We start from the raw sequence: 23810 nt of genomic DNA on the forward strand, positions 1-23810 counted from the left end.
AGTGGTCCCCTTCTTGAGACTGATGGAAAGACAAGATGACCTGAGGCCTCCCTGCTGGAGGTGAGGTCTGGAAGATGCCACAGCCATACCTAAAAAGTGTTCCGGGGAAGCATATGACACCCCGGGAGACAGAGCCCAGAGCCGGGGGACATTCAAGAGCTGTTCTGCTTAATGCGGCTGCAGTAAGGACTCTGTGAATGACGATGGGCTGGGCCAGTACCTGTGGCATCTCCTTTGGGTCTCTCTGGGTGGCTCCAGGAAGGCTCCCTGGTGCTGGAGGGAGGGCTCATTGGAGAAATTCCAGCAGAGTGGGACCAGGATGGAGAATTCCGGCAGACCCTCATCTCCCAGCATAGGGCTACATTCTAGAAGGGCCTACATGGCCTACCGGATCCCTTGAGGGCCTCCAGAAAAATCTGGCTTCCAAGACTGGCTAGGGGAATGTGCGTGCCAGCTCCTGAGTCCCCGGCCTAGTCTCCAGGTCTACAAAAGGGGAATTTCTTGGGATCCCAGGCAGGACTCTTGAGACCCTACCTGGTTTCCCTTAGGCTAAAAGGTGTGAGCCCCTGAGTATGGAAGGGCCTGGTTAGCCCTTTGGCCTTCCTACTAGGTGCAATAGAGGTGCTGGGAGATCCTGCTGACCTTAGGTTGGAGGCTACAAATGGAGTGATGGTGTGAGCCTGGCCATGTCTGCCAGGCCAGTGTGGCCACTCACTCACCCAGCTGCCCCAGGACTGAGTCAGGCCCCGCTTTCACTTTCTCTTTCTTCTCGGGGCTGCCCTTTGGGCCCTCGCGGCCTTTCCTTTTCGAGTCGCTCTTCTTGCCCTTTGCTCTCCTCCCAGACCCCTCTGTGCCAGGGAAAGAAAGAGCAGGAGGGAAGTGGTTACCCGGAGCAGCTCAGTCAAAACCGTCCTAGGAGTCCTCGCTCACCTGAGCCTCACCTTCCAGGTCACCTTGCCCTGCTAATGGGCCCCGGGATCAGAGTCATGGGCACCTGGGTTAAGTGGGGCTCCAGTGAGTCAGGGACAGCTGGTGGGAAAGGGAGGGGTCACTGCCTACTGCTGCTCTTGAGCAGCTTGGGGAGGGCACAGGACCAGGAAGAGGGTGGAGGACACCCTGGAGGACCTGGAAAGCAAGCTGATCTACAGGCCTATAGATGTGGAGGGAGTCCTGGTCGGTGGGGGAAGAAGTTGAGCAGTCAGGACAGGCAGGAGGGCCAAGCTGAGTGGCCAGGACAGGGCCTTCAAGACCAGGCCGAGGAGCCAGGCAGGATAGGGTGGAGGAACACTGAAGTGTTGAGACATGGGTTCTAGTCAGGCCCTTGAGCAAGTCTCCTCCCTGGTCTCCTGATCTGCTCTTGAGGTCACTCAATAGATGGCAGACTAGGGGTGCACACCTGGCCCTCATATCCTTTTGATACCTGACCACACAGGTCTAGGGAGCCCCTGAGAATACTGGAACAGGGGAGGACATCTGTAGGGAGAGGCCTAGTTGCCAAAAATCTCCTAGATTTTTAGCTAAAGGCTGGCGCGGTTTCCAGATAAAGCTTCACAAGGAGGTTGAGGGATATGCAGTCTTCCCAGCTCCGTTGCTAACTGCCGGCGCAACCTCAAGCTGGGCCTCAAAAGTCTCATCTCTAAGGTGGGACCTGTGCCTACGTAATTTGGAGACTTCGAAGCTTCCCTTACTTCCCTCGGAAAGTCTGAGATCTTTGAGACCACAAGACTTTGAATTTCTGACCCCATCAACCCCCAAACCTCATTTGAGACATCATCCTTTTATTGTCCCAGTGGCTGCTAGGCCAGCCTCCTTCCAGTTTCTCTAAAAAGACAGGCTTTGGCTTCTCGGATTCCAAACCGTCCTGCCCTCCACCTGGTTTAGCTCACGGCATAAACGTCACTACTGTGGGAAGCCTTCTCCAGCCGTTTGGCCAGATAGGCGCCTCAACAATCTGCTGGTGGTAGCCATGTCCTGTCCCAGGGGCTGAATGTCAAAACCCCAAGGCTATCAGTCAGGTAGGGGCAAACCTGTCTCCCCTCCAAATGGCCTGCTCTGAACAAAGGGCTGCCTGCTGCTGCCACTCAGGTCTAGGAGCTGTAAAAGTGCCCAGACTCAACACGGGGACAGGAGGACCCTGGCTCTTGACCAGGTTTCTGGAATTCTGGAATCCTGTACCTGAGGCTACTACATGCCCTGCCACTTTCTGTCACCCTGATGGTGGGGCTCTCCATCTGCAGCCAAATGCTTCCCAGGAAGCCTGATGTGTTTCCAGAATAACCACTGCTGTGAAGCCATCCCTGATACTGTCTCTGCACTGGAGCCAGCTGCAGCCCCTCGGGCACCACTCTCCTTTACCTTTCCAGATGAGAGGCTCCACAAGGACAGGGACTCTATCCATTCAGTCCATGGCAGTGTGCCCCACGGTGCCCAGCACAGAGCCTGGCATACTGTCTACACTCAGTTCATGCTTGCTGCAAAAAATCAACAGATTAAGAGGGAGCCTGGAAAGCTCTGGCTGCCAGGAAGCTGCCAGTCCTGGGGAAGCACAGTAAGGTCTGACCTCTGCATGCACTCGACCCAGCCTGAACCAGGGCTTGTATCTGGCAGGGCTAAGGTTTCTTAGGCCAGAGTGGGTCATGATCCCAAAGGGCACAGCAGGCAGCTTGGCTGGGGCGAGGACGGGGTGGTACCAGGGGCTTGCTCTGAGGGTGGCCCAGCAGAGGCAGCTGCTGGCTCAAAATCTCTCTCCATCTGGCTACATGTCTTCCAACATTAAAGAGCCCTTTTTTGAGTGAAGCACTGCCCTCCTTAAGATGCACACACTCTGGGAAGGGCCCTGTGTCTGGCAGTATCCACACAACTAACAGACTGCAGCAATGTTGAAGCTTCTTTGGCCTTGATTTCCAGATCTTTTGAGTGCATGTCACAGCAACAGCTGAAGAAAATAAAGAAAAAACCCTGCTGGTACAGTGTCTAAATTCTATCAGATGAGGTCAGAGGGTAAGAACACACAGGTTCTCTTCCATCTCTGGAGCAGCTGCCTGATTCAGGATCCACACGGAGGCACATGGGTTCAGAGAAGCTCACTAGCTTCCGCCCTTCCTGCCCCAACACCAGCCTAGAGCCACTGTTGACATGCCGTCCACTCCAGAACCATGATGGCCCTGGAAGTACTTAGGTGTTCCCAGTGGACCAGAAAGTTCCCTGGCCCGAAGCCTACATTCCCAGCTCTGGCTCCTTGTCAGTCAACACACAAGAGGGCCCTAAGCAGTCCCATCTCGGTCTACTAGTTGGTTATGGACAGTCCATGCATGGGCCAGCAGCCCCGGGCTCCTTGTACATGCCCCCTGTACATGTACAGGCCCTGAACACATACCCTCCCTGGGCCATGGCCCCCTGATAGTGTGCACACTGAGCAGGGGCTGGCAGATGGCAGGGAAGGCACCCACCTCGACACAGGTCCTGTTCAATCAGTTTCATCTGCAGGTGGAATATCTGCTCCTGGAGTTTGCAGATGGCGTGCTTCGTCCTCTCGCGCCTCGTCACCATGTAGCACAGATTTCTAACCTGAGGAGACAAGAGAGAGGTTTGCCACTTTACTCACGGGTGGTCACCCCTGACCTCCCCACTGTGGGGGGCCACCGCTGCCCACTCTGCCCAGGACATCTGGGAATCAGTTCCCAAGCCACGAGTGTGTCCTCGGCCCCGAGCCACAGTTCTCTGGTCCAAAACACAGGTGGAGCAGAGCCTTGATCCTGCGGCCCCCACTGAGCCAGAGTCAGGAAGGGACGCAGGGAGAGCATCTGGTGAGCTCAGGCTGGGGACTCCCCCACCTCTTCCTGGCCACCATTTCCTGGCCCAGTCTGCCAAGCTGCCCCTCAAGGCCTTTCCAGTATGGCTGCCCTCTCCTATTTACAGTGCCCCAAGGCTCACTGGGACCTGGCAAGGTCACCAGGTCCATCCCTCTGCTTCCTGTTCAAAGCCTCTTTTTCTAAGACATTCCTCAGCCATAAGCCCCGTGGCAAACCCAACTCCTGTCTTAGGACACAGAGCAGTGACACCTCCAGCACAACAGCTTCTGACCCAGCAGGGTTCCTGCTGTGGCCAAGCCATGTCCACTTGCTGCACTAGGACCCAAGCCAAGCTCACGCCTGCTCTGGCCAAGGCCCCTAGTCCACATGGCTATGTCCTCAGGAGGGAGGGTAGGGGCCTCTCTGACTCCCTTCGGTCAGCTAGGAAGAGTGTTGAGTGCCTGGGAGATCAGTTCATGGGACACAGACCCACTTCTGCAGCTGTTCTGAAAGCACCTGAAGCCTGGGCCATGTTGTTCCCTGTCCACCTGGCACCCTTCTCCAGCATGCCATCCCCTCATTGCTGCTCTCAGAATGGCACACTTCTGGGGCCAAAACCAGGCCCCCTCCATCAAGACATTTCCTTGTTCCAGCATCGTGTTCAGCTCAGGGTGGAGCCTCAAAGCAGGGACAGCTGGCCAGCAGCTGTGAGCTGGAATTCTGGGTTCCACCAGGATGGTCTCTCTGTCTGTGGCTGGGTTCTGCCTTCAAAGCCGAGTTCAGGCTTCATGTCCTTAAGCTGCCCGGGGGTGACCTGTGGGTTCGAGAGTCCTTGCCTTTGTCATGACCTGCATTTCTCCTGGCCTGGGGGACAGCTGTGATCACATCCCTCTGTAGACATGGGCATCCTCCCCTTCCTTCCTGAACCTAGCAGTAGGAGAGATCCCAGAAATGCCAGGCTCTGCAGAAACTCCAAAGAGCACTCCACACTGCTAAGTGCACCCAGCTTAGACCCTGGACACAGGCCATCCATGGCCCATACCTCCCTAAGGGGCAGCCACCTGGCCCTGCTTAAGAGCCCTTGCTTCCTCTCAAATCCTGGACTTCCTCAGGACCGCCTCATAGCCACATATCCCTGAACACCAGCTGTGGCTCTGGGAACTCAGGTGGCGTTGGGCCCTGGGCTCAGCGGTGCAGAGTGCCATTGGGGAGATCCCTTCCTTCTGAGGGCTTCCTGCCTAGCAGGGCAGAGAGATGTAAAGCAAGTATTGACAGGACAAGGCAACCCTGATCCAGACCTGGGGTGGTGAGAAGGCTTCGTGCACATAGGGGAAGTCAGGCCAAGTGAGAGATGATCATGCACAAGGGCACACATAGGCCAGGCAGGGGAGAGGCAGGGCGAGACCTTGTGGCTAGCGTGCCAGACTTTACCTGACTGAGCCAGGTCGAGGAGATCTGAGGAGGGACTTTGCTGGGGATGGGGGGGTGGGATGTAAGTGCTGAGACCCTGGAGTCACCCTTCAGGACCTAGCTCCTCCTCACGTGCCCCCAGAGCCAGTCCATCAGCACGCCCCATTAGTCCCTAGAGAACCTCATTCCTATCAGCTCCCTCCACTTCTGGTCATCATATCAACTCCACTGGGACAGGTAGGCATCCTCAGACCATCTTCTTGAAATGTAAAATCCCCCTCCCCTTAATACCCCCACTGGTTTTCCTACCAGGATGAACAGTGCCCCTTGCCAAATTTTACGTCCACGTGTAATCTCAGATATGATCAGCAAAGATGAGGTCATACCAGATATGAATGAACCCTAAATCTAGTGACTGGTATTCCTAGAATAAGAGGCCACGTGAAGACCATGTGAAGAAGTATAGAAAGCATGCCATGTGACAACACAGGGAGAGATGGAATCAGGGTTCTACAAGTCAAAAAATGCTAAGCATTGCTGGGAATCAAAAGCCGGGAGAGAGAGGCCTGGAACAGATCCTCCCTCAGAGCCTCTAGACAGAATCAACCTTGACAATGCCCTGATCCTGGACTTGGGAGTCTCTAGAACTGTTAAGAAAACACATTTCTGGGGGGCGCCTGGGTGGCACAGTGGGTTAAGCCTCTGCCTTCGGCCCAGGTCATGATCCCAGGGTCCTGGGATCGAGCCCCACATCGGGCTCTCTCCTTGGCGGGGAGCCTGCTTCTCCCTCTCTCTCTCTCTCTCTGCCTGCCTCTCTGCCTACTTGTGACCTCTCTGTCTCTCTCTGTCAAATAAACAAATAAAATCTTAAAAAAAAAAAAGAAAAAAGAAAAAAGAAAACACATTTCTGTAAAGGCTTTGAGTTTGTAATGCTCTGTTATAGAAGGCCTAGAAAATGAACACAGCTTCCTATGACACTTAAGAAAAAAAAAAAAAAAAAATCAGAGCCAAGTCCAAAGCCTTGCCCAATCTGACTGCCCCCAGGCACCTCACAGCCCATATCCCATAGCCCTCCAGTGTTGTCCTTTCTGTGTCCAACCCCTTTCTGCCTTGGGGCCTTTGTATATATTTGAGGCTCTTTCCAAGGCTGGACCTTGTCCTTCAGGTCCTGGCTCAAATGTCACCTCTGAAAGACCTTCCTTGTCCAATGCATCCAAGCAACCCAACATTTTTCTCCCTGTATCCTAGTCCGTTTCCCTCCCGGCAGTCGCATGGCCTAGTGTGCATGGGGACACTGGGGATGAAGAGAGGTAGACAAATTCATGGATACTCTGGAGGCCTGAAAACAAACCAGTCAACATGTTCAACCTAAAACACAGATCAGTTAAGGTATGGCTTTAAAGAAATTTACCAAATATGTCATTCTCAAACTTTATTTTTTTTTATTTTTTATTTTTTTAAAGATTTTATTTATTTATTTGACAGAGAGAGAGATCACAAGTAGGCAGAGAGGCAGGCAGAGAGAGAGGAGGAAGCAGGCTCCCCATTGAGCAGAGAGCCCGATGCGGGGCTCGATCCCAGGACCCTGAGATCATGACCTGAGCCGAAGGCAGCGGCCTAACCCGCTGAACCACCCAGGCGCTCCTCATTCTCAAACTTTAACACTAACTTCGAAAGATGACCTGAGACTCAGAACTGCAGATGCCCCTCTCAAAGAAACCAACACTTAAGAACTTCCTATTAAAATACAGACTTTGGGGTGTCTGGGTGGCTCAGTGGGTTAAGCCTCTGCCTTCAGCTCAGGTCATCATCTCAGGGTCCTGGGATTGAGCCCTGCATCGGGCTCTCTGCTTAGCAGGGAGCCTGCTACCCCACTCTCTCTCTGCCTGCCTCTCTGCCTACTTGTGATCTTTCTCTCTGTCAAATAAATAAATAAAATCTTAAAAAATAAATAAATAAAATACAGACTTTTTTTGGTCTTTTCTCTTTTACAAAAGGGTTTCTTAAGGCAAACCCAAATGAATTACCAGCATCAAGATCCCTTGGGTAGCTGGTTAAAAACACGGACTCCCAAGGCACCTACGTGGCTCAGTTGGTTAAGTGTCTGCCTTCAGCTCGGGCTGTGATCCCAGGGTCCTGAGATTGAGTCCCACATCAGAATCCCAGCTACGCCAGGAGTCTGCTTCTCCCTCTGCCTCTGCCTGCAGCTTCCCCTGCTCGTGCTTTCTCTCTTTTTCTGTCAAGTGAATAAATAAAATATTAAAAGCAAAAACAAAAAAATCCCCCACGGATTCCTAGTGGGGAGCCTGGATGGCCTCAGTCATTTAAGTATCTGACTTGAGGGCGCCTGGGTGGCTCAGTGGGTTGAGCCGCTGCCTTCGGCTCAGGTCATGATCTCAGAGTCCTGGGATCGAGCCCCGCATCTGGCTCTCTGCTCAGCAGGGAGCCTGCTTCCTCCTCTCTCTCTGCCTGCCTCTCTGCCTACTTGTGATCTCTCTCTGTCAAATAAATAAATAAAATCTTAAAAAAAAAAAAGTATCTGACTTGATCTTAGCTCAGGTGTTGGTCTTGGGGTTGTAAGTTCAAGCCCTGTGTTGGGTTCCACAATGGGTGTGCAACTTACTTATACAAACAAACAAACAAACAAAAACCCACACAGATTCCCAGGCTTGGGAGAATAGCAAAGTCTCTGGGGATTGGGTCCTCAAATACATATTTTATATAGCACTACCTAATCTGAAAATTACTATCCTCAGCCAAGCACCTCCAAAGTGAGCTGCACACGCTACTGAGTTAGTTCATCACCGTATAGGAAAAAGACATTAAAATATCTACTGGTGTGAGTGTGTGTGTGTGTTTTTAAGATTTTATTTTTAAGTGACCTCCATACCCAGCGTGAACTGCAACTCCCAACACTGAGATCAAGAGTCACACACTCTACGGATGGAGCCAGCCAAGCACCCCTACCAGAGTCTTTTTGATCCTGTGAGAAATTCTGATTATGTCTGCTTCTTAATATACAGTGGTAGACATGAACGAGACATGAAAAAGTATAACATATTGTAGGTAAATGCTGAGTTTTTCTCCTGATAAGGTACACTACACAATCAGTGATACCTGGAGGCTCTTGCTGTAGAAGACAGGAATGCTTCTTCCTGTGAAAATCTCAACAATGCCTACACACTGGTTGGGATGGGACTCCCTGCTGCCCCCTCACCCTGGAATCATCAACTAATTCTTTAATTTCTCTCAAGACTGTTGGTTCAAAAAAAAAAAGCCATTTGTTGGTTCCATACTTAATTTTACCAAATGGAGCATTTCTCTTCTGTGACGGCTTTTGGGGACCAAATATTGATACCGCAGAAGCTCATCCGACCTATCAAATTCCTTACACTGTCATTATTGGTTTTTGTTTTTTTTATTATAAACATAGAAAGTTCTCTTAGAAGAAAATGGGAGTGAGGGGCATTTAGGTGGCTCAGTTGGGTTGTGTCTGACATGAGATCAGGTTATCATCTCAGGGTCCTGGGATGGAGCCCCACATGGAGCTCCTTGATCAGCAGGGAGCCTGCTTCTCCCTTTCCCTCTCCTCATCCCCAGCTATTCTCCCTCCCCCGTAAATAAATAAATTCTTTTAAAAACGTCAGAGAGGCGTCTGGGGGTGGGGGGAAGCTCAGTGGGTTAAAGCCTCTGCCTTTGGCTCAGGTCATGATCTCAGGGTCCTGGGATCGAGCCCTACATCGGGCTCTCTGCTCAGCTGGGAGCCTACTTCCCCCCCACCACACCTGCCTCTCTGCCTGCTTGTAGTCTCTGTCAAATAAATAAATAAAATCTTTTAAAAATAAAAATCAGAATGAAAAAAAAAAATCAACCAAGTAGCAAAGTCTCCCCAAACTAGGGATTGGTCATAAAAACAGCCTTTCTATTTTGATGAAATTGTTGCAGTATCAGCAAATTTTACAGAGTGAACCTGAATACGGGTGAGGAGAGGGGAGGGGCAGGGAAGGCTTCTGGCCAGTTGTACTGAGCTAGACTAGACCAGTGCTGAGGCATCTGTGGAGACTAGGGAGGTTGTGGGGGGAGCAAGCTTGGACCTGGGTGTGCTGGACATGAGATGCTGGAGCCCAGAAGGGAGGTGTGGGCTGGACCAGCCTCCTAAGGGGGAGCAGAGCCATGGAGCAGAGCACTGAGAAGTCCCCCTGGGTGTGGTGAACTGATGATCCCTGGGGCCAAAAGAAACATAATTTAAGACCAAAGGTATGTCTGACAGTGGCTACCATGGCTGAGAATGCTGGAGGATGAGGATGGTGTAGTGGCCACGAGAGGTAGGAAGATGGAAGCTATTGGCCTTGGTGGATAGTTCTGGAATATGGTGGTGGCAGGAGCCTGGCCAGAGTGGGAAGCAAGGAATTAAGAACAGTGAGGGAGGACAGGAAAGGGAAGATAGGGATGGGGGTAGTAGCGGGTCCCAGAACTAGAGGGACAATGGGGAGGGAAGATGTGTTTTCAGAGATGCGAGAAGGTGAAACGGACTCAAATCCTGGCGATTGAGTGAGCCTAAAGAAAAGGACGACTCCTGTGCTACAGGGTGCGCACTGGGGGAAGGGGGGATAAGGAGAAAGGGGAGAGAACCGACAGAGGGCTCCACCGGCCAGACGTTGGAGGGCTGCCTCTTGTCTGAGGCACAGGAAGTAAGGTTGAGGGCTGAGAAGGGGGAGCCCAGAGTAAGATGAAATAGGGGTGCAGACGAGGAGTGTTTGGGCTGGGGAACCCAGAACATCACAGAACAAAGCTGGCTGACAGGAACCTCGGTGAGGCTTACTTGCTGCTCAGCACAATGGGATTGCTAACAGGTGGGCCTCTGCCAGGTATGTGGCCTTCACACAGTGGCAAGGGCATGGGCAGCAAGCCAAATGGGGTGGGGCTAAAGAAAACGGGGGACAGCCAAGGGGGGCTGCGGAATGGAGCAGGGAGACAGGAGGCTATGGGCAAACAGGGGGATTCGAGGTTGCAGTTATTGATGGGGCAGCAGGGTGAGGGGGTGACCAGGTTTCAGTGGAGTGAGGACATGAGTGGTAATGTGCTAGAGATGGGCGATAGAGGGGTTGAGGGGCTACAGTTCTGGGGCACAAGGCAGGCTTTGGTGGGAGGCCAATGAGAACAAGTCCGGGTACTGAGGACAGAGGAGATGGGGTATGACTGATCTGACAAGGAAGTGGGTGGGTGGCGAGTGTTGGAGAGTATCAGAAGTGTGGCCTTGGGGAGATCTCACAGGTCTTTCCTCAGGGAGGGGGGAGTGTGTCTGAGAATTCTCCCCTCTTTCCCAAGCCAAGTCATGTTCTTAAGCAAACTCCTGGTAACCAGACCAGAGCCACAGGCATGGAGCTCCATGCAGCCCAAGCCGCTGGCACGGTTGCTAGGGGACACCAGGCCACGTTGACAGGCTGCTCATCAGCGCTGCAATTTTTGTGTCAGCTGTGAATAACTCTGGGAGCCGGCAGCAGCCGTGCCTTCCTGAGCAGCATGCTGGGACCACGGCCTGCGGCTGAGATTTTAGGGACACACATTTTCCAAGCCGACCATAAAACGGGACTTTAGGCTAGTGGTGGAAGCATGGCCCTGGCTTCTGCTTCTCTCAGCAAAACCCCTGCCTGGCCTTGGGGGACACAGTGATCAGGAAGTATGCTCTGTGATTTCTCCCCAGGTCCTTGCACCAGGCCTGTGTGCTCAGTCCTCCACGGGGCTCCTCTCCAAGCAGCCCACTCTTCTAAGAGCCAGACAGCAACTATAACCATGGTGGACAGCAGAGGTCACTGTGCTCCCACCTTTGCTGTGACGCCAAGGTCAGTTGGCTCCTTATTCCCATTTTACAGAAAGGAAACTGAAACTCAGAAGACACACAGCTGGGAAATGCCGGAACTGGATGCAAACCCAGGCTGCCCAAGGCTTCCGTCTCAACCCCGACCCCGGTCCCTGATGCACCTGGCCCCCAAGCTGGCCTGGTGCCCAGTCAGAAGCTGGCTCCTTTTGGCCGTTGGCACTGGGCCATGGCCAGGCCACCAACAGTCATGGGTCTCCACAGAAAGCATCTCCCCGTGGCAGAGCTCTCAGCCCTGCTCACTCACACAAGCCACCAGTGCATGGCTGTGAAAGGCCCCAAGGCTAGACCTGGAGGGGTGAGTCTAGCAGTCTCTCCTTGGCCAGCCAAGGCTGTGCACTCCCTCACTTTGTTCTCAGCTGGTGCCCGCCAGTTCAGCTCGGGGGCTTCTGGACAAGCATTTTGATGGGGCCCTCCCAAGCCCTGAAAAGTCAGCCCTGCCCCCTCTTCCTGGAGGAAGAGTAGGCAGATTCACACCTGACTTTGGAGGGCTCTGTCCCTTTCCCAAAGGTGTCTGCATGGCAGCTCTGGTTGCCTGGGAACCTTCTGGCATCCTAGCTCTTGACCTTGGCTCCTGGGCACAGCTGCACCAGCTGACAGTGAGGACCAGAGGTTGGGGGGACTGATATAAGGATGCTTTCGCTCAGGAAGTGTAGAGAACAGGAGGTTAAGGCAACAACTCTCCTTAGAACAAACCTCCCACCCCCACCCCCATTCAGGTCCAAATTCAAGTCATATCCTAGAAAACACACTTTCCTCAAAGGCTCCCTGTCATTCATCTTCCAGATCCTTCCAGACCCCTAGCTTTCTCATCTGCTCATTAGGGCCAGCAGGAATAACTGTGTCTCTTTTTCCAGGTTGATGATTAAATAAGTCACCCGCCTCCTGGTTTCTCCTACACTGCCCAGCTGGAGCCAGACCATGGGCTGACCAGGACAGACCCTAGGGAGGTCAGACCTGAGGGGTCATTTGGGAAATAGGGAGTAAAAGCAAGGTGTGAGCACTGGAGCCCTGGAGGGTGCAGACTCAGGGGTGGCCCGAGGACAACTCTGGAGGCAGCTCTGGTCTCTGAAAGTACTCCATGTCCTCATATACTTGACGCCACTGCCACATGAGACAGGGCACTGGGCTGCCCAGGAAGTGGCGGCTACAACGTAGATGGCCTTGCCCTCTGGCCTGGCTGGAGCCAGGGACATCTGCTGTCCCCACTCTCTACCTGCCTCTTCTGCCAGGCCAGCTACCAGGCAGTAAGCCCCCTCCCAGGCCAGCAGAGTCGTTTCCCCTTGACTAGCGCTCTGGGGAGAGGATGAGGCTGATGGAGATTGGGCAAACCGGGCCCAGTTTCAGCATCTCCATCTCATGTTCTCCCCAATATAACAGATCACCTGCCAAACTGTTCTACCCATTTTATAGACTTGCCAACAGAGATGGACCCAAGATAAGCGGCTGCCTCACGTCACACAAAGCCCCCTGAACGTGTCCACACAGGTCTGTCTCCTAACAAGACCTGGGGCAAGGATAGGCAGGTGTCTCTGTGCCACACACGGAAGACACTGTGACATGATCTCATGTGCTCTGGAACCCTCGAACTGAATGTCCCAAAGACGAGGGACTGGAACAGCACCAGGATGGTTTAGAGACCATCCTGTTTCATCCTTGGGTTGCCTCCAACCTGGTTGTAGCACTGGAGGTAACACAGTGGGAAAGAAGAGTCGAGTTTGAGGGCTTCCCCAAAGAAGGTGGAAACTCCTCACCTCTTTTCTGGGGGAGTAGAAGGGAACTGAAGCTTTGGGGGCCTCCACTGCTCCAGGAAAGCAACTCTCACTACCCTTCAACCACCACAGCTCACCCGGAAGCCATGTGTCTCCTCACGTGACTCAGCTCCCAGGACTACCACCTTGCACCATGCCCAGACCCCCTGTCTCCCGGCACACAGCTGGGGGGTTTGGGTCACCTATCTGCTACAGGCCCCACAATTCCTTCACCAGGGTGAGCGTTTGGAAGTTGCAGCCAGAGAGGGACAGTCCCTGCTTAAAATATTCCGCAGTTTCCACACACATCATGACCCACCCACTGAGCTCCCTTCTCTCCACACAGGCCACTGTGTCTCGGCCCACCTGCATGCCCCCGCACCCCACATTAACACCTGTCTTCCCTGCCCTGGCCCAGCACGTGTTTGTCGGGTTGATCCAAACTGCTATGACTCCCAGTTCCTCCCTGGCCTCGGATTCCAAGCAGAAGCTCACGTGCTGGGAATAGGCATGGCTCACAGAGGCCACAAATGGGGACAGAGACCAGCAGAAGCTGGAAGCCTAGGCTGTGGCCCAGCTCTGATGCCCTCTAGCTGCAGGACCCTGGCAGGGCCCCCAACCCTTCAGGCCTATAAAAAGGTAGGGACAAGAGGGGCTCAGAGACTCAAGGGCCAGATGCTCCCCTCTTCTGCCCCGCAGCAGACAGCCCCGCCCCGTTACAGAACCGGAGGTCCTCAGCCCCTCGGCCAGAGCGCACCGTCTGAGTCCTGGAGAGCCGTGGCTGCTGCAAGGCAGAGTGCACGGGGCGGAAAGGTTCCCAGGACATCCATTGGGTAGGCAGGCTGGCCAGTGGGCCAGAGCCGGGGCCACTCACCCTCTCCAAGTCCTGCCTCAGGTGTGTGAAGAGCTTGAGGCGGCGGTAGAGGACATCCTGCTCCTGCTGGGCCAGGTTGTCCACCTCGTCGGTCTTGGGGGTCAGTAGCGGCTGGTTGGCGTTGGCTTTCCTCTTCAGCTTCCAGTACTGGTAGATGAAGTCCACCAGCGCCTCAGCCAGCTCCAGCCGCTCAGCCACCTCGGCGGGCTCCACCAGCTCGTAGAAGTCTTCCTCCAGTTGCTGCAGCCGCTGTTTGCGCACGGTCACCTTCTCCAGGTCCTCGCCAGCCGGGCTGGGCTCTGCGGGGTCGGAAGTGGGCTCCCCCCTGGGGCCCCCGTCACTGTGCTCCTGGCAGAACGACTTGAATTTGACCTCGTCGTTGTCTGCTAAGATAGTCCGCATTTCCAGGCCATGGTCAAAGGCGCATGTGACGTGGAACGCTGTGACGCAGGAAGGCATGGAACACTGGAGGGAGAGGAGGGCAAGTGTGAGGCACAAGGGGAGCCCTGAGAGGAAGGAAGAGGTTCCTGAGAATCCAGGCTCCTGGCGAGATCTGACCTAAAGTGGCACGGACGCCCAACATCCTGTGGATATGGAAGGAGCTCCGGTAAATGGGAAGGGGGAGTTCTAGGGGAGCCTGAAATGGGGTTCAGCACCATACATATTCCGGGGAAATGGACAGTCAGGTGATCAGACAATCCTTGAGGATAAGCTGCATGACTGTGTGGGTAAAACGACTTTGGAACAAGAGGAATTAGGAGAAAGAGGCTGGGGGATGGTCGGTCACTGCCTCCCTTCCACAGCATGAACTGAGATGGAGGGTTGTGCGTCTCCTTTGTCCTCTGGGAAGAGGGGCTGGAAGTGGGCCCCTTCCTTCTCTTGCCGAGGCAGCTGGGGCCAACTCAGGGTCTGCTACTCTCCCCTAGCCTTGGAAGATGGTTGTGGGCCACTCATAAAATGTTTCAGCAATACCGCACCCAACTATTAATGAACCTTTATGTTGCAAGCACAAGTCATTTTGAAAGTCTTAAAAATGGGTGGAAGTACATCTAGTGTCTGCAATGACAACTGTTGCTAGGAAAATGAGGACAAAAAATGAACCCCCATTTTCCAACCCCAAAACCAGCAGCATCACATCATCTGGGAACTTGCTGGAAAAGCAAATTCTCAGCCCATTCCAGATCCACTGAATCAGGACCCCGGGGAACAGGCCCAGCAAGCCTGTCTTAACAAGCCCCTCAGATAAAACTGATGCATGCCAGAATTTGGGACCCCCTGCTATGGACAGACTGTCATAGCCTGGCCCTGCATGGGGAGAGCCTGTTAGCTCACCTGGAGGAGGAGTGTTTCCTGCCCCTCCCACGTGTTACATTTGATGTCAGAAGTCCCTGGACAGCCACGGGGTGAAGGACCTCGTACCTGGATGCAGGTGCCCGTGCACTCCTTGCAAAGGTTGCAGGACAGAGCCCAGCGGCTGGCGGGGATATGTGAGATCTTGGTGATGGGCTCCATCTTCTCTGGGCACCCAATGCTGACCTGGGCAAGAGACAGGGAGCTGCATCAGGCCTCTCCTCCCCAGCTCAACTCTAGTGATCCCCCAGAAGGGAGTTATCTGCCAAAACCAGGCAGTGGGCACACAGGGCAGTGCGACAGCCCGAATCCCAAGCTGACCAGGAAGTAAGTAAACTAGTGTCTGCTCACCTGTGACTGGTCTTAAGTTGTTTGTGACCATGTTTGAGAGTACACATCAGTCCGTGTAGCTGAGTGTGTGTATGTGCCCGTGGCGGTGTGGGCCTTGAGGCAGGGAGGCTGCAGAATGTGTGTGTGTGTGTGTGTGTGAGTGTGCGCATGCGTGTGCATGTGCGCATGCAGATGCACACACAGGTGAGTATATGCAGCATGCCCGTGTCTTCTGTATGTCACCCCTTCCGTACTAGCACCTTTGGAGTTCTTATTAGAACATGTGTTTATTTAGTTTATATTTCTGGGCAGCAACTAAGGCCTCAAGGCAGCATCTCTTCTCCTCCAGGGCTTTCCTGGGCACTGGGGATATGCCTTTGTTTAGTCCTGCCTATCCCTCCTACGGGGACAAGCCAACAACCATTATCTAACTCTCCTGGGCACAGCCCACCCCTCAGCCCCAGTGAATCCATCTGCCTCCCCACTGTCCATGCCTAAGACGGCAGAAGGGCCCCTGTCCAGAGGTCCTGAACCACAGGGCCCCCGTGGTGAGGAAGAGCTCTTGCTAGTTCTGTCTCTGTAATGCCCAGCCCAGGGCATACTCAGAGGTAGTCCCAGCTTTGAAGAGCTGCTCTGGGAGCAAGATACCACTGTCAGCACAACCACGATCACGACAGAAGCCTAGTGGGGGTCGCTGTAAGAGCCTTCAGACTGAAGCCCAAGAAGGGAAAGGGCCCCTGCTGAAAGGGCCACCTGGCTTGCTTGCCGGCACAGGCAGCAACGGAGGGGGGCCATATTCCGAGTTGGGGCACACAGCAGGGTTGGGGCAGAAACTCTGGTGAATTTCAGCATTTCCTATTTCAAATAAAACAGGATGGCCTTCCAGGGGCTCAGTGCTCTGGTGACTCACTAAGTCACAGTGGGCCTGGCCTGTCACCCACGGTCCCCCACCACCTAGACTCAGACCCAGGCCAACTCCTCCATCTGAGCCACAGCCATGGTAGCAGGACCACCATCCACTTCTAATTAGCTCTCTGCCTGACTACCTGATTTCCTTTTAGGTCAGCTGGCTTATTTTTGTTTTAAGCAAGGAGCCTGATGTTGGTTGGAACCACTGCCTGGATTTCGAGGGACCCACAACACACTTTCCCCTCGGCTCTGCTGCCTGACTTCTGCTCGGCTCTCAGACCTACCCCCTGGGTACCCCAGGCTCACAATCTCACCTAAGCATGGAAACCACCACCTGAGCTCTACCCAAGTCCACAGGCAAAGCTCTCTATGGGTTGCTGCCCCAGTTCTTCTCAGGTGCTACATGAGACACCCCTTTTTACAGAAGCCTGCTTCTTTCTCAGTGCTCTGCTCCCGTAGTTCTATGCTCCACTTCCCCAGGGCCACCCCCCGCCCCGATCTGCCCACCTCAGGAATCCACAGCGCGCAGCTGACGTGCACCCACTTGGTCCCGCTTCTGGTGGGCTTCAAGGCTCCTCCTCGCTTGGGGCAGAGCAGGCACTTTGGCTGGACACCCAGGGCACATGTCCGGCACAGCCAGCTGCCCGTGGGCACCTTGAGGATCCCATAGCATGCCTGGGAAGAGAGCAAGGTGGTCACCATCTACATCTGGTGGGGAGTCAGCTGCAAACAGCCCTGGCCAGCCCATGTGAGGAGCTACAGAACCCCACTGCTAGCAGGCTCTGGCAAGGAGGCCTCTGGACGGATTCTAAGGCCAAGACTCCAGTCCTCCGCAGAAGGGCTCAGTTCTGCCCTCTGTTGGGAGGAAAGTCATCTTGGTCAGATGTTCCTAGTAAGTGTTGGACTTCAGAAGCGTCCATGAGCTCCTAGAAGTTGGACACAAATTTGGGTTTGTATGCTGCCTGAGGACAAGGCCCTGAGCATTCTTCTCTGTTCAGAGATTTGTGAAAGGGGCTCCTTCTAGTCATGCCTAGGGCTTATGAACCTATGAGCTACTATGTATAAGGGACATGAATGAATGAGGGGTCCACTGCCTCTGAGCTCCCCAGGAGCTCTTCCAGCAGCAATGGCTAAGGAGTAGTGTGTGTTCAAGTCAGAGCTAGAGTGGGTCCACTAGGTTCCAGTCAAGTCTTCTGCAAGTAAGGCTCAGAGATGCCTAAAACCTGCGAGGTTTGGGCTCAAGATGAAGAGGGAGAGCACGTCTGGCAACACACCTGGTTTGTAAGATCAGCAGTGGTAAATACTTTTAGCCTGTACTATACTGTTTAAGCAAAGAACTCCTAGGAATAACTGAATCCTCCCAACGACTAATTTTTACTTAGAGTTGAGGAAGTAGAGGCCCAGAGAGATTAAGATATTACCCAAGGTCACAGAGATTATAAAGGGCAAGGCCACAGTTTGCAATCAGGCAGCCTAGCTCCAGGCTTTGCTTTCCATCACCGCACTGTGCAGCCTTTTCCTCAGTTCAGGTCGGAGGGGAGGAGCAGGGGGTCAGGGAGTTCAGTGCGGATAGATGGAGCGAGGGGCCCCCAGGAAAAGGATGTAAAGACCACTCAGCGGGTATTTACTCAAGTCTGGGGACAGCGCTGAGCCCTGGGGCACTCACTCCATCACCTTCCTCCTCCCTCGTCCTGCTTTCTGAGGGCCTGCAGCTGTGGGGCTATGGCATCCCTCTAGCAAGGACCAGGATGACCAGCTGCCAGCAGCAGGCGAGGATGGGGGTGGGGCAGAGGGGCTGCCCACCTGGTGCACGCAAACGTTGCATTTGTCACAGAAGACCATCTCGTTGCCATCTTCACCCTCCGGAGAACGGCACACGTCACAGACAACGTCTTCATCATACTCGATGCCCAGCCCCTCCTGAGTCTCGATGGCCCGTACCATATTCTGGTGGCACAGGGTCTCCAGCTCCTCTAGCACTCGCTCCAGTGTCAGCTCGTCCAGCTCTGGCCTCTCTGTGAGGACAGCAGGGGACGGTGTTAAGAGCCTGGGTTGTCAGGACAGGTGTATGGAGGGGGCTCCACTTGTCCGCTGTATGACCTGGGAAAATGCATCCACTGTCATGGGCCTCAGTGCCATCATCTGGAAACGGGATGGGCTGGACTGTTCAATATCACACACCCCTGGCGGCTGGTCCTGCTCTTCTGACTTTAGACAGCCAGCTTGTGACCACACATGTGTACATGTGGACAACATGGAAGGATCTTTGGGATGCAGCTGCATGCATGGGCAATCCACTGCCTGAGCTGCATATATGGGCTGGGCGGGGGACCATCCTAGGACATATTGGTGGGCTCCAGCCAGGAGGCCCCTACTAACTGACCCCACACCCCATCTGTCATCCTAGCCTCACTTATGTGCTCACTTAATCTCTGCGTAACAGGCTTATCAATAACCTCAAGAACTCTGCAAATGACAGGTCATTATTGTTCCCACCTGACAGCTATAGCACATGAGGCACAGAGACCCCAAACAAGTTCTCTGATCAGTAATGTGGTAGTGACTTTCTTTCATATCCATGCAGCGCCAAAGCCTCGTGGTGGGCACTGCCCTTCTGAGGGTGAGAATGCTGCCATTTAAAGAAAACTCTGCCTGGCCTGCCCCAATCCCGCTCTCAGCCTGGCAGGTCACCTACCCATCTCCTTGAGCTCCGAGTTGATGAGCTCCAGCCAGTAGGCATCAATCTCGTCCAGGTCATAGCGGCTACCCCCAGGCCAATCAGGCTGGGAGCCCTCGCCAAGTTCAGAGCAGCTAGGGGACACCTGGGTAGGGGGGCCTTCCAGCGGCGGGAGGATCCTAGGAAATCAAGAGAGGGTAACATGAGGGGAGGGACCCTCAGCCTGCCACCCTCACTGGGTCTGGGGACCTCCAGTGAGTTGGCCAGCCCAGCTGAGGAGCTGGTGGGCAAGTGAAGTGTGAGACTTTGAGGTCACCTCCTAATACTACCTTGTCCTGCCTGCCCACCTGCAGAGACTCCAAGGACTATGGGTAAGCAGGAGAGGAGACCAAAGGACAGAATGTGGACTGGGAGTGGGTGCTGACCCACTGTCCTGCACATCCCGTAAACATCCATCCTGCCCATAGCACACCTCTCCTGGTCCTCTCATGAGGGCATCTGGGCTCAGTTAAAGCTCCATGACCTAGATCTGCCTTGCCTGGGGCTATCCAACAGGCAGTCCATGTGCTCTTCTGGGCAATGCTCTGTGCCAGGCACTTTGGGAGAAGTGGGGTCGAGTCAGTAAGGCTTCAGGTCCTTTAGCATATACCCCTCAAGGCTAGGTGGGAGGCCAGGGATTGTCCTCACATCTCCACAAGGGGACGTGAGGCTAGGCCTCCTCTAGAGTGAGAAGGGGCCTTATCTGGGGGGTACAGTATTGCAGGGCAGGATCGCCCTCTCTACAGAAAAGGTCTCCCTCCCCAGATACAATGCAACCTGGGCCGTAAGTCTCTCACAGTGGTGCCTCCACCCTCAGTGCAAGATGGAGGCCTCCTCCCCTGGACAGAAAGATATGCCTACTACATTCCCAGGACCACACTCCAGCGTGGCCCTCCCTTGGGCCACGCCCCTCCCTGAGGCAGATGGGAAGGGTCCTAGCTGCAGAATGTGGACTCAAAGTCCTGATCCGCTATTTTCTTTTAAGTAAACCCTAGCCCCAATGTGGGGCTCGACCTTGGACCCCAAGATAAGAGTCACAGGCTCTACCAACTGAGCCTGCCAGGCACCCCTTGACCTACCACTCTGTGCGATCTGGGCAAGCTGCTTAACTTCTCTGGGCCCAGTGACCTCATCCAAAAAAATAACCTAGCAGTAACAGTACTTACCTTCTATGGCTGGCAGGGGTTAAATGGACGGATATGTGTAAAGCTCTGAGAACAGTGCCTGGCACACAGCAAGCCCTACAGGTGCTTGAGTGCGTATTTTAAGTCCTCTGGATATCACTTTCCTCCTTCTGAAATGGAATAGGAGGGCTTTTTGCCTTGGGAGGGCCCAGTTTCCCCTCTTGGCTCAGCTGTGTGCTGCCCCTGAGTTCCCGATGCCAGTTCAAAATGCCAGCTCTTCCCACCCCCCACCGGTTGCCATGGTTATCGCTGCGGAGCCTGGTTTCCATCTGGCCAGCCCTGCCAGGGCTGAGAGGCCCCTCACTTGCCCAAGAGGCCTCCTGGGGTCGAAGGCAGGGCTGCCAGGGGCTGGGACTCAGTGCAGACTGGGGAGGAGAAGGCAGGGTGGCAGAGACGTGGCTGAGCTGTGGGGAGGACTCCTGGGCTCCAGGAGTTGGCACGTGTCAGCCAGAGGGGCAGAAAGGATGGAGGAGAAAGGGAGGCAAGAACAGCCTGCAGACCAGGAGGGGAGGGTCGGAGGAGGCTGAGGGGCGCAAGGAGCAAGGGAAAGTGCTTGGCTCCACCCTGTCCCACGTGGGAGGCCCAGATGAAGGAAGCCTCAGGTAACCACTAATGGTATGACTTCCCCAATCCTCCTGAAAGACACATCATTCCAAATGGATGCAGTACCGATATTCTCAGTCCTACAAAGTCCCCTGAGGGTCTTATTGGAATTAATATATTCTTTTAAAAACATAGATTACTTTTGTCTTGACTCTGCTTTGTTTGTGCCCCCCAGAGCAGGCTCAGTCAGGTTTTGGATCTGAGCTTTGCCTCATGACCTACTGGCCTCACGCTACGACCTGTGTGGTCACTCAGCTGCCACCTGGTCAGACCCCTGGATCCAAGATCATGTTCCTTTCTTTCTCGAAGAATCTAGGGTTCAGGGGCTCACGTCAGAGAAGGCATTTTCTGTCCTTCCTGGGGCCCTCAGCTTCCTCTGTGACACCTCTTTGGCTCTGGCAGAAGGTCTCTTCCCAGGCATGGGCTTATCTGACCCCAGGCTAAGGACACCATCTCAGCTCTAGCCGGCAGGACAGAGGTCAGCTGCAGGAAGTGGATGGCTGGGCTGGGACCTGGGGGAGGGTGTCTACTCCAAAAAGAGGACACCTGTACCAGAGGCTGGCTTTGCCCTGGGTGGAGTCTTCTGGCCACAGAGAGGGAGCAGCAGAGGCCATCACTCAGTTCGCCATCAGGGGGTGAGACAGGTTCTCATTACCCGGAGAAATTTCAGACCATGAGGTAGGCAGACCTGCCCCAGGGCCAGGAAAGACTGGATTAAAAGGGGGGAGATGGAACGCGCTGGGGTAGCAGCAGGGGAAAGGCAGCCAGTATGCCAGTGTGACTGGGGCACAGGTTCTCTCTGGGCCTCACGGGGGCAACCCGGGGCTTGTAATTTCCTGGCCCAGCCCCCGAGGCCCTGGCGGTCACGCAGGGAATTCCCCAGAAGAATTTCCCAGCTTCCTCATCTATCAAATCAGGGCAGTAAGATGTACTTTTAGGGCTGGTATGATAATTAACTGAGAAGATGAACGTAATAGGCTCAACCCAGCAGATTCTCAAGAAGAGCGGCTGTAACAATTCTGCCTGTGCTGGCAGCTGCAGTGGCTTCTAGATAAGGGCCTTTCAGTGGGAGGTCCACAAGAAGACGGAGGGACTGGGCTGGAGGGAGACAGGGGAGCCTTCTCCTCGAGAACAGCCTGCCCTGCTCCAATCTGTCCTCTTCAGAGAGCACGGACAGGCCTGGCTCCTGTCAGCTTAGAGGCGCAGTGCATACCCAGGGAATGCACCTCCTTGAGCCAGAGCTGCCTGAACACGTGCTCTGTTCTTGTTGTCAACAGATAAGGCATTGAGCTGGCAGGCAGAAGCCATGCTACTGGTGTGGAAGCATTTGCAATTAATTACCCAGGCCACTGGATGTTTCTGGAACCACCTGACACTGACGTCAAGGAGGGAGAACAGACAGCTGGGCCAAGCCTCATCAGGAGGCACCTCTCTCCCCAGCTGCTGGCCTGCCCCGCCCCTTTGCTGCCTGGGTCCCTGCCATGTGTATTCTCCTGCAGTCCCCATCACACCATTAGGCAGCTACTATTATTAGCCCCACTTTACAGAGGAGGAAACTGGTTCAAATAGGTTAATAACAGTTCCTTAGTCTGGTGAAATGAAGGTGTGAAACTGGCTAGGAGCTTAAGCCCTGTTTCTGGCCCCAGGTAGGGGATGTGGAGAATCCACTCCCTCTAGAAAACTCCACATGTTCTCCCTTCTAGAGAAGCCTAGAGCTCCCCTGATTCTCAGAGAGCCTGACACCAAGCGCTGGCAGGCACTCAGACCTTAGAAGCCACAGCATGAGCTCTGCCCAGCACCCAGTCCTCACAATGCACCTAGGCAGGGTACAGAGTCTGATTTATCCCTGTAATCCTGTGCCCAGCACAGACCTGGCACCAGCTGGGCACTGAGGGTCTGTGAGCCACTCTAGGTGTGGCTGCCAGCAAGCAATGGTGCCAATGTCAAGGGCGATGAAGGCTGCACTCTTTCCCTCAGACCTGGTCAAATGGGCCTAAGAGAGAGCCACCGGGCTGCTAGTGTGCTGGTGGGCCGGGGAGGCCAGGGCATCAGGTCCCTTGGCCCAGAGACAAGATTTAGGGGGTTTTCCAGGGTGCAGAGAGTAGCACTTGTCTGTCTTCTGTCACTGGAGGAAGGGCCACGGCCAAGACACACCAGGGGTCTCTCCGATCCACAAGACCAGAATCTACAAAGCCTAGAGAGGATACCCACTGACCCAGCCCTGACCCAGCCCTGACCCAGCGCTGTTGGGGAATCCTCTTGAGGATGGTCATAGCCAGAGCTTCCTGAGCATCTGCTGTGTGCCAGCATAAATCTCCCTCCCACTCACAACTCCTTAAAAAGGTTTAAGAAGTCAATAGCACAGCTTAGCCCTGTCTGAGAGACTATTTAGACCCCTGGAAACTTCCCTGATGAGATCCGCTCATGGGACTCAACTTGGATTGACATCAAGCTAATCCATGGCCAGTTTCTACCCAGCACTGGTATGTGCCAGGCCCTGGGCCAAGTGTCTCCCATGCGTCACTGTCCTGTCATCCCGACCACCATACAAAGTAAGAGGTATTGTTACTGCTCCCATTTCACAGACAAGGAAACCGAGGCCCAGGGAGATTACATTTCTGGCCCAAGGTCACACTGAATGGAAATGGCAATTTGAACCCAAGCCATCTGGCTCCAGAGCTGAGCCCGAGCCCAAGCCCAGGCCCTTGCCTCAAAGGGAGACTACTAGTATTTCTGGAATTTTTCAGTGGTTGAGGAGACCAAAGCATCTAAGACAGACTAGAGACAGGCCACAAAGGACCCTTGCCTCTTCTGTCTAGGGCTCCCTGGCATGGGCTGTCTGGCTTACCTCACTACGGGCTCCGGAATGGCCTCTGCCCCAGCGGGCACCTGCACACCCTTCTCCCATTCCTGTCGCCATGGGTCCGCTAGGATGTAGTAGTCATCCGGGCTGAGCTGGCAGGAGTCTGGGATCTTCATGGCTGTGATCAAGTCTGTCCGGAAGACCTGTCAGG

The 23810-nt window shown here is 54.3% G+C and overlaps 1 protein-coding gene across 15 annotated transcripts in view; it reads right to left on the reverse strand.

The window, feature by feature from the left end:
* Positions 1-23810, reverse strand: part of JADE2 (jade family PHD finger 2) — a 53456-nt gene that overhangs the window by 5317 nt on the left and 24329 nt on the right. For 12 of the 15 annotated variants that reach the window (XM_013052494.2, XM_004744956.3, XM_013052492.2 and 9 more), the window contains 8 exons: positions 23645-23802; positions 18989-19149; positions 18097-18308; positions 16801-16968; positions 15124-15240; positions 13705-14169; positions 3450-3567; positions 720-848 (listed from right to left, as the gene is read on the reverse strand). In XM_013052494.2, the coding sequence (XP_012907948.1) occupies positions 720-848; positions 3450-3567; positions 13705-14169; positions 15124-15240; positions 16801-16968; positions 18097-18308; positions 18989-19149; positions 23645-23802 (1528 nt within the window). The remainder of the gene's footprint in view (positions 1-719; positions 849-3449; positions 3568-13704; positions 14170-15123; positions 15241-16800; positions 16969-18096; positions 18309-18988; positions 19150-23644; positions 23803-23810) is intronic. The other 3 variants (XM_013052495.2, XM_013052496.2, XM_045075499.1) reach the window with 2 other exon arrangements.

This window comes from Mustela putorius, unplaced genomic scaffold (assembly GCF_011764305.1).
Source record: "Mustela putorius furo isolate JIRA1106 unplaced genomic scaffold, ASM1176430v1.1 tig00000145_pilon_pilon_pilon, whole genome shotgun sequence".
In the NCBI taxonomy this organism is placed as follows: domain Eukaryota; kingdom Metazoa; phylum Chordata; class Mammalia; order Carnivora; family Mustelidae; genus Mustela; species Mustela putorius.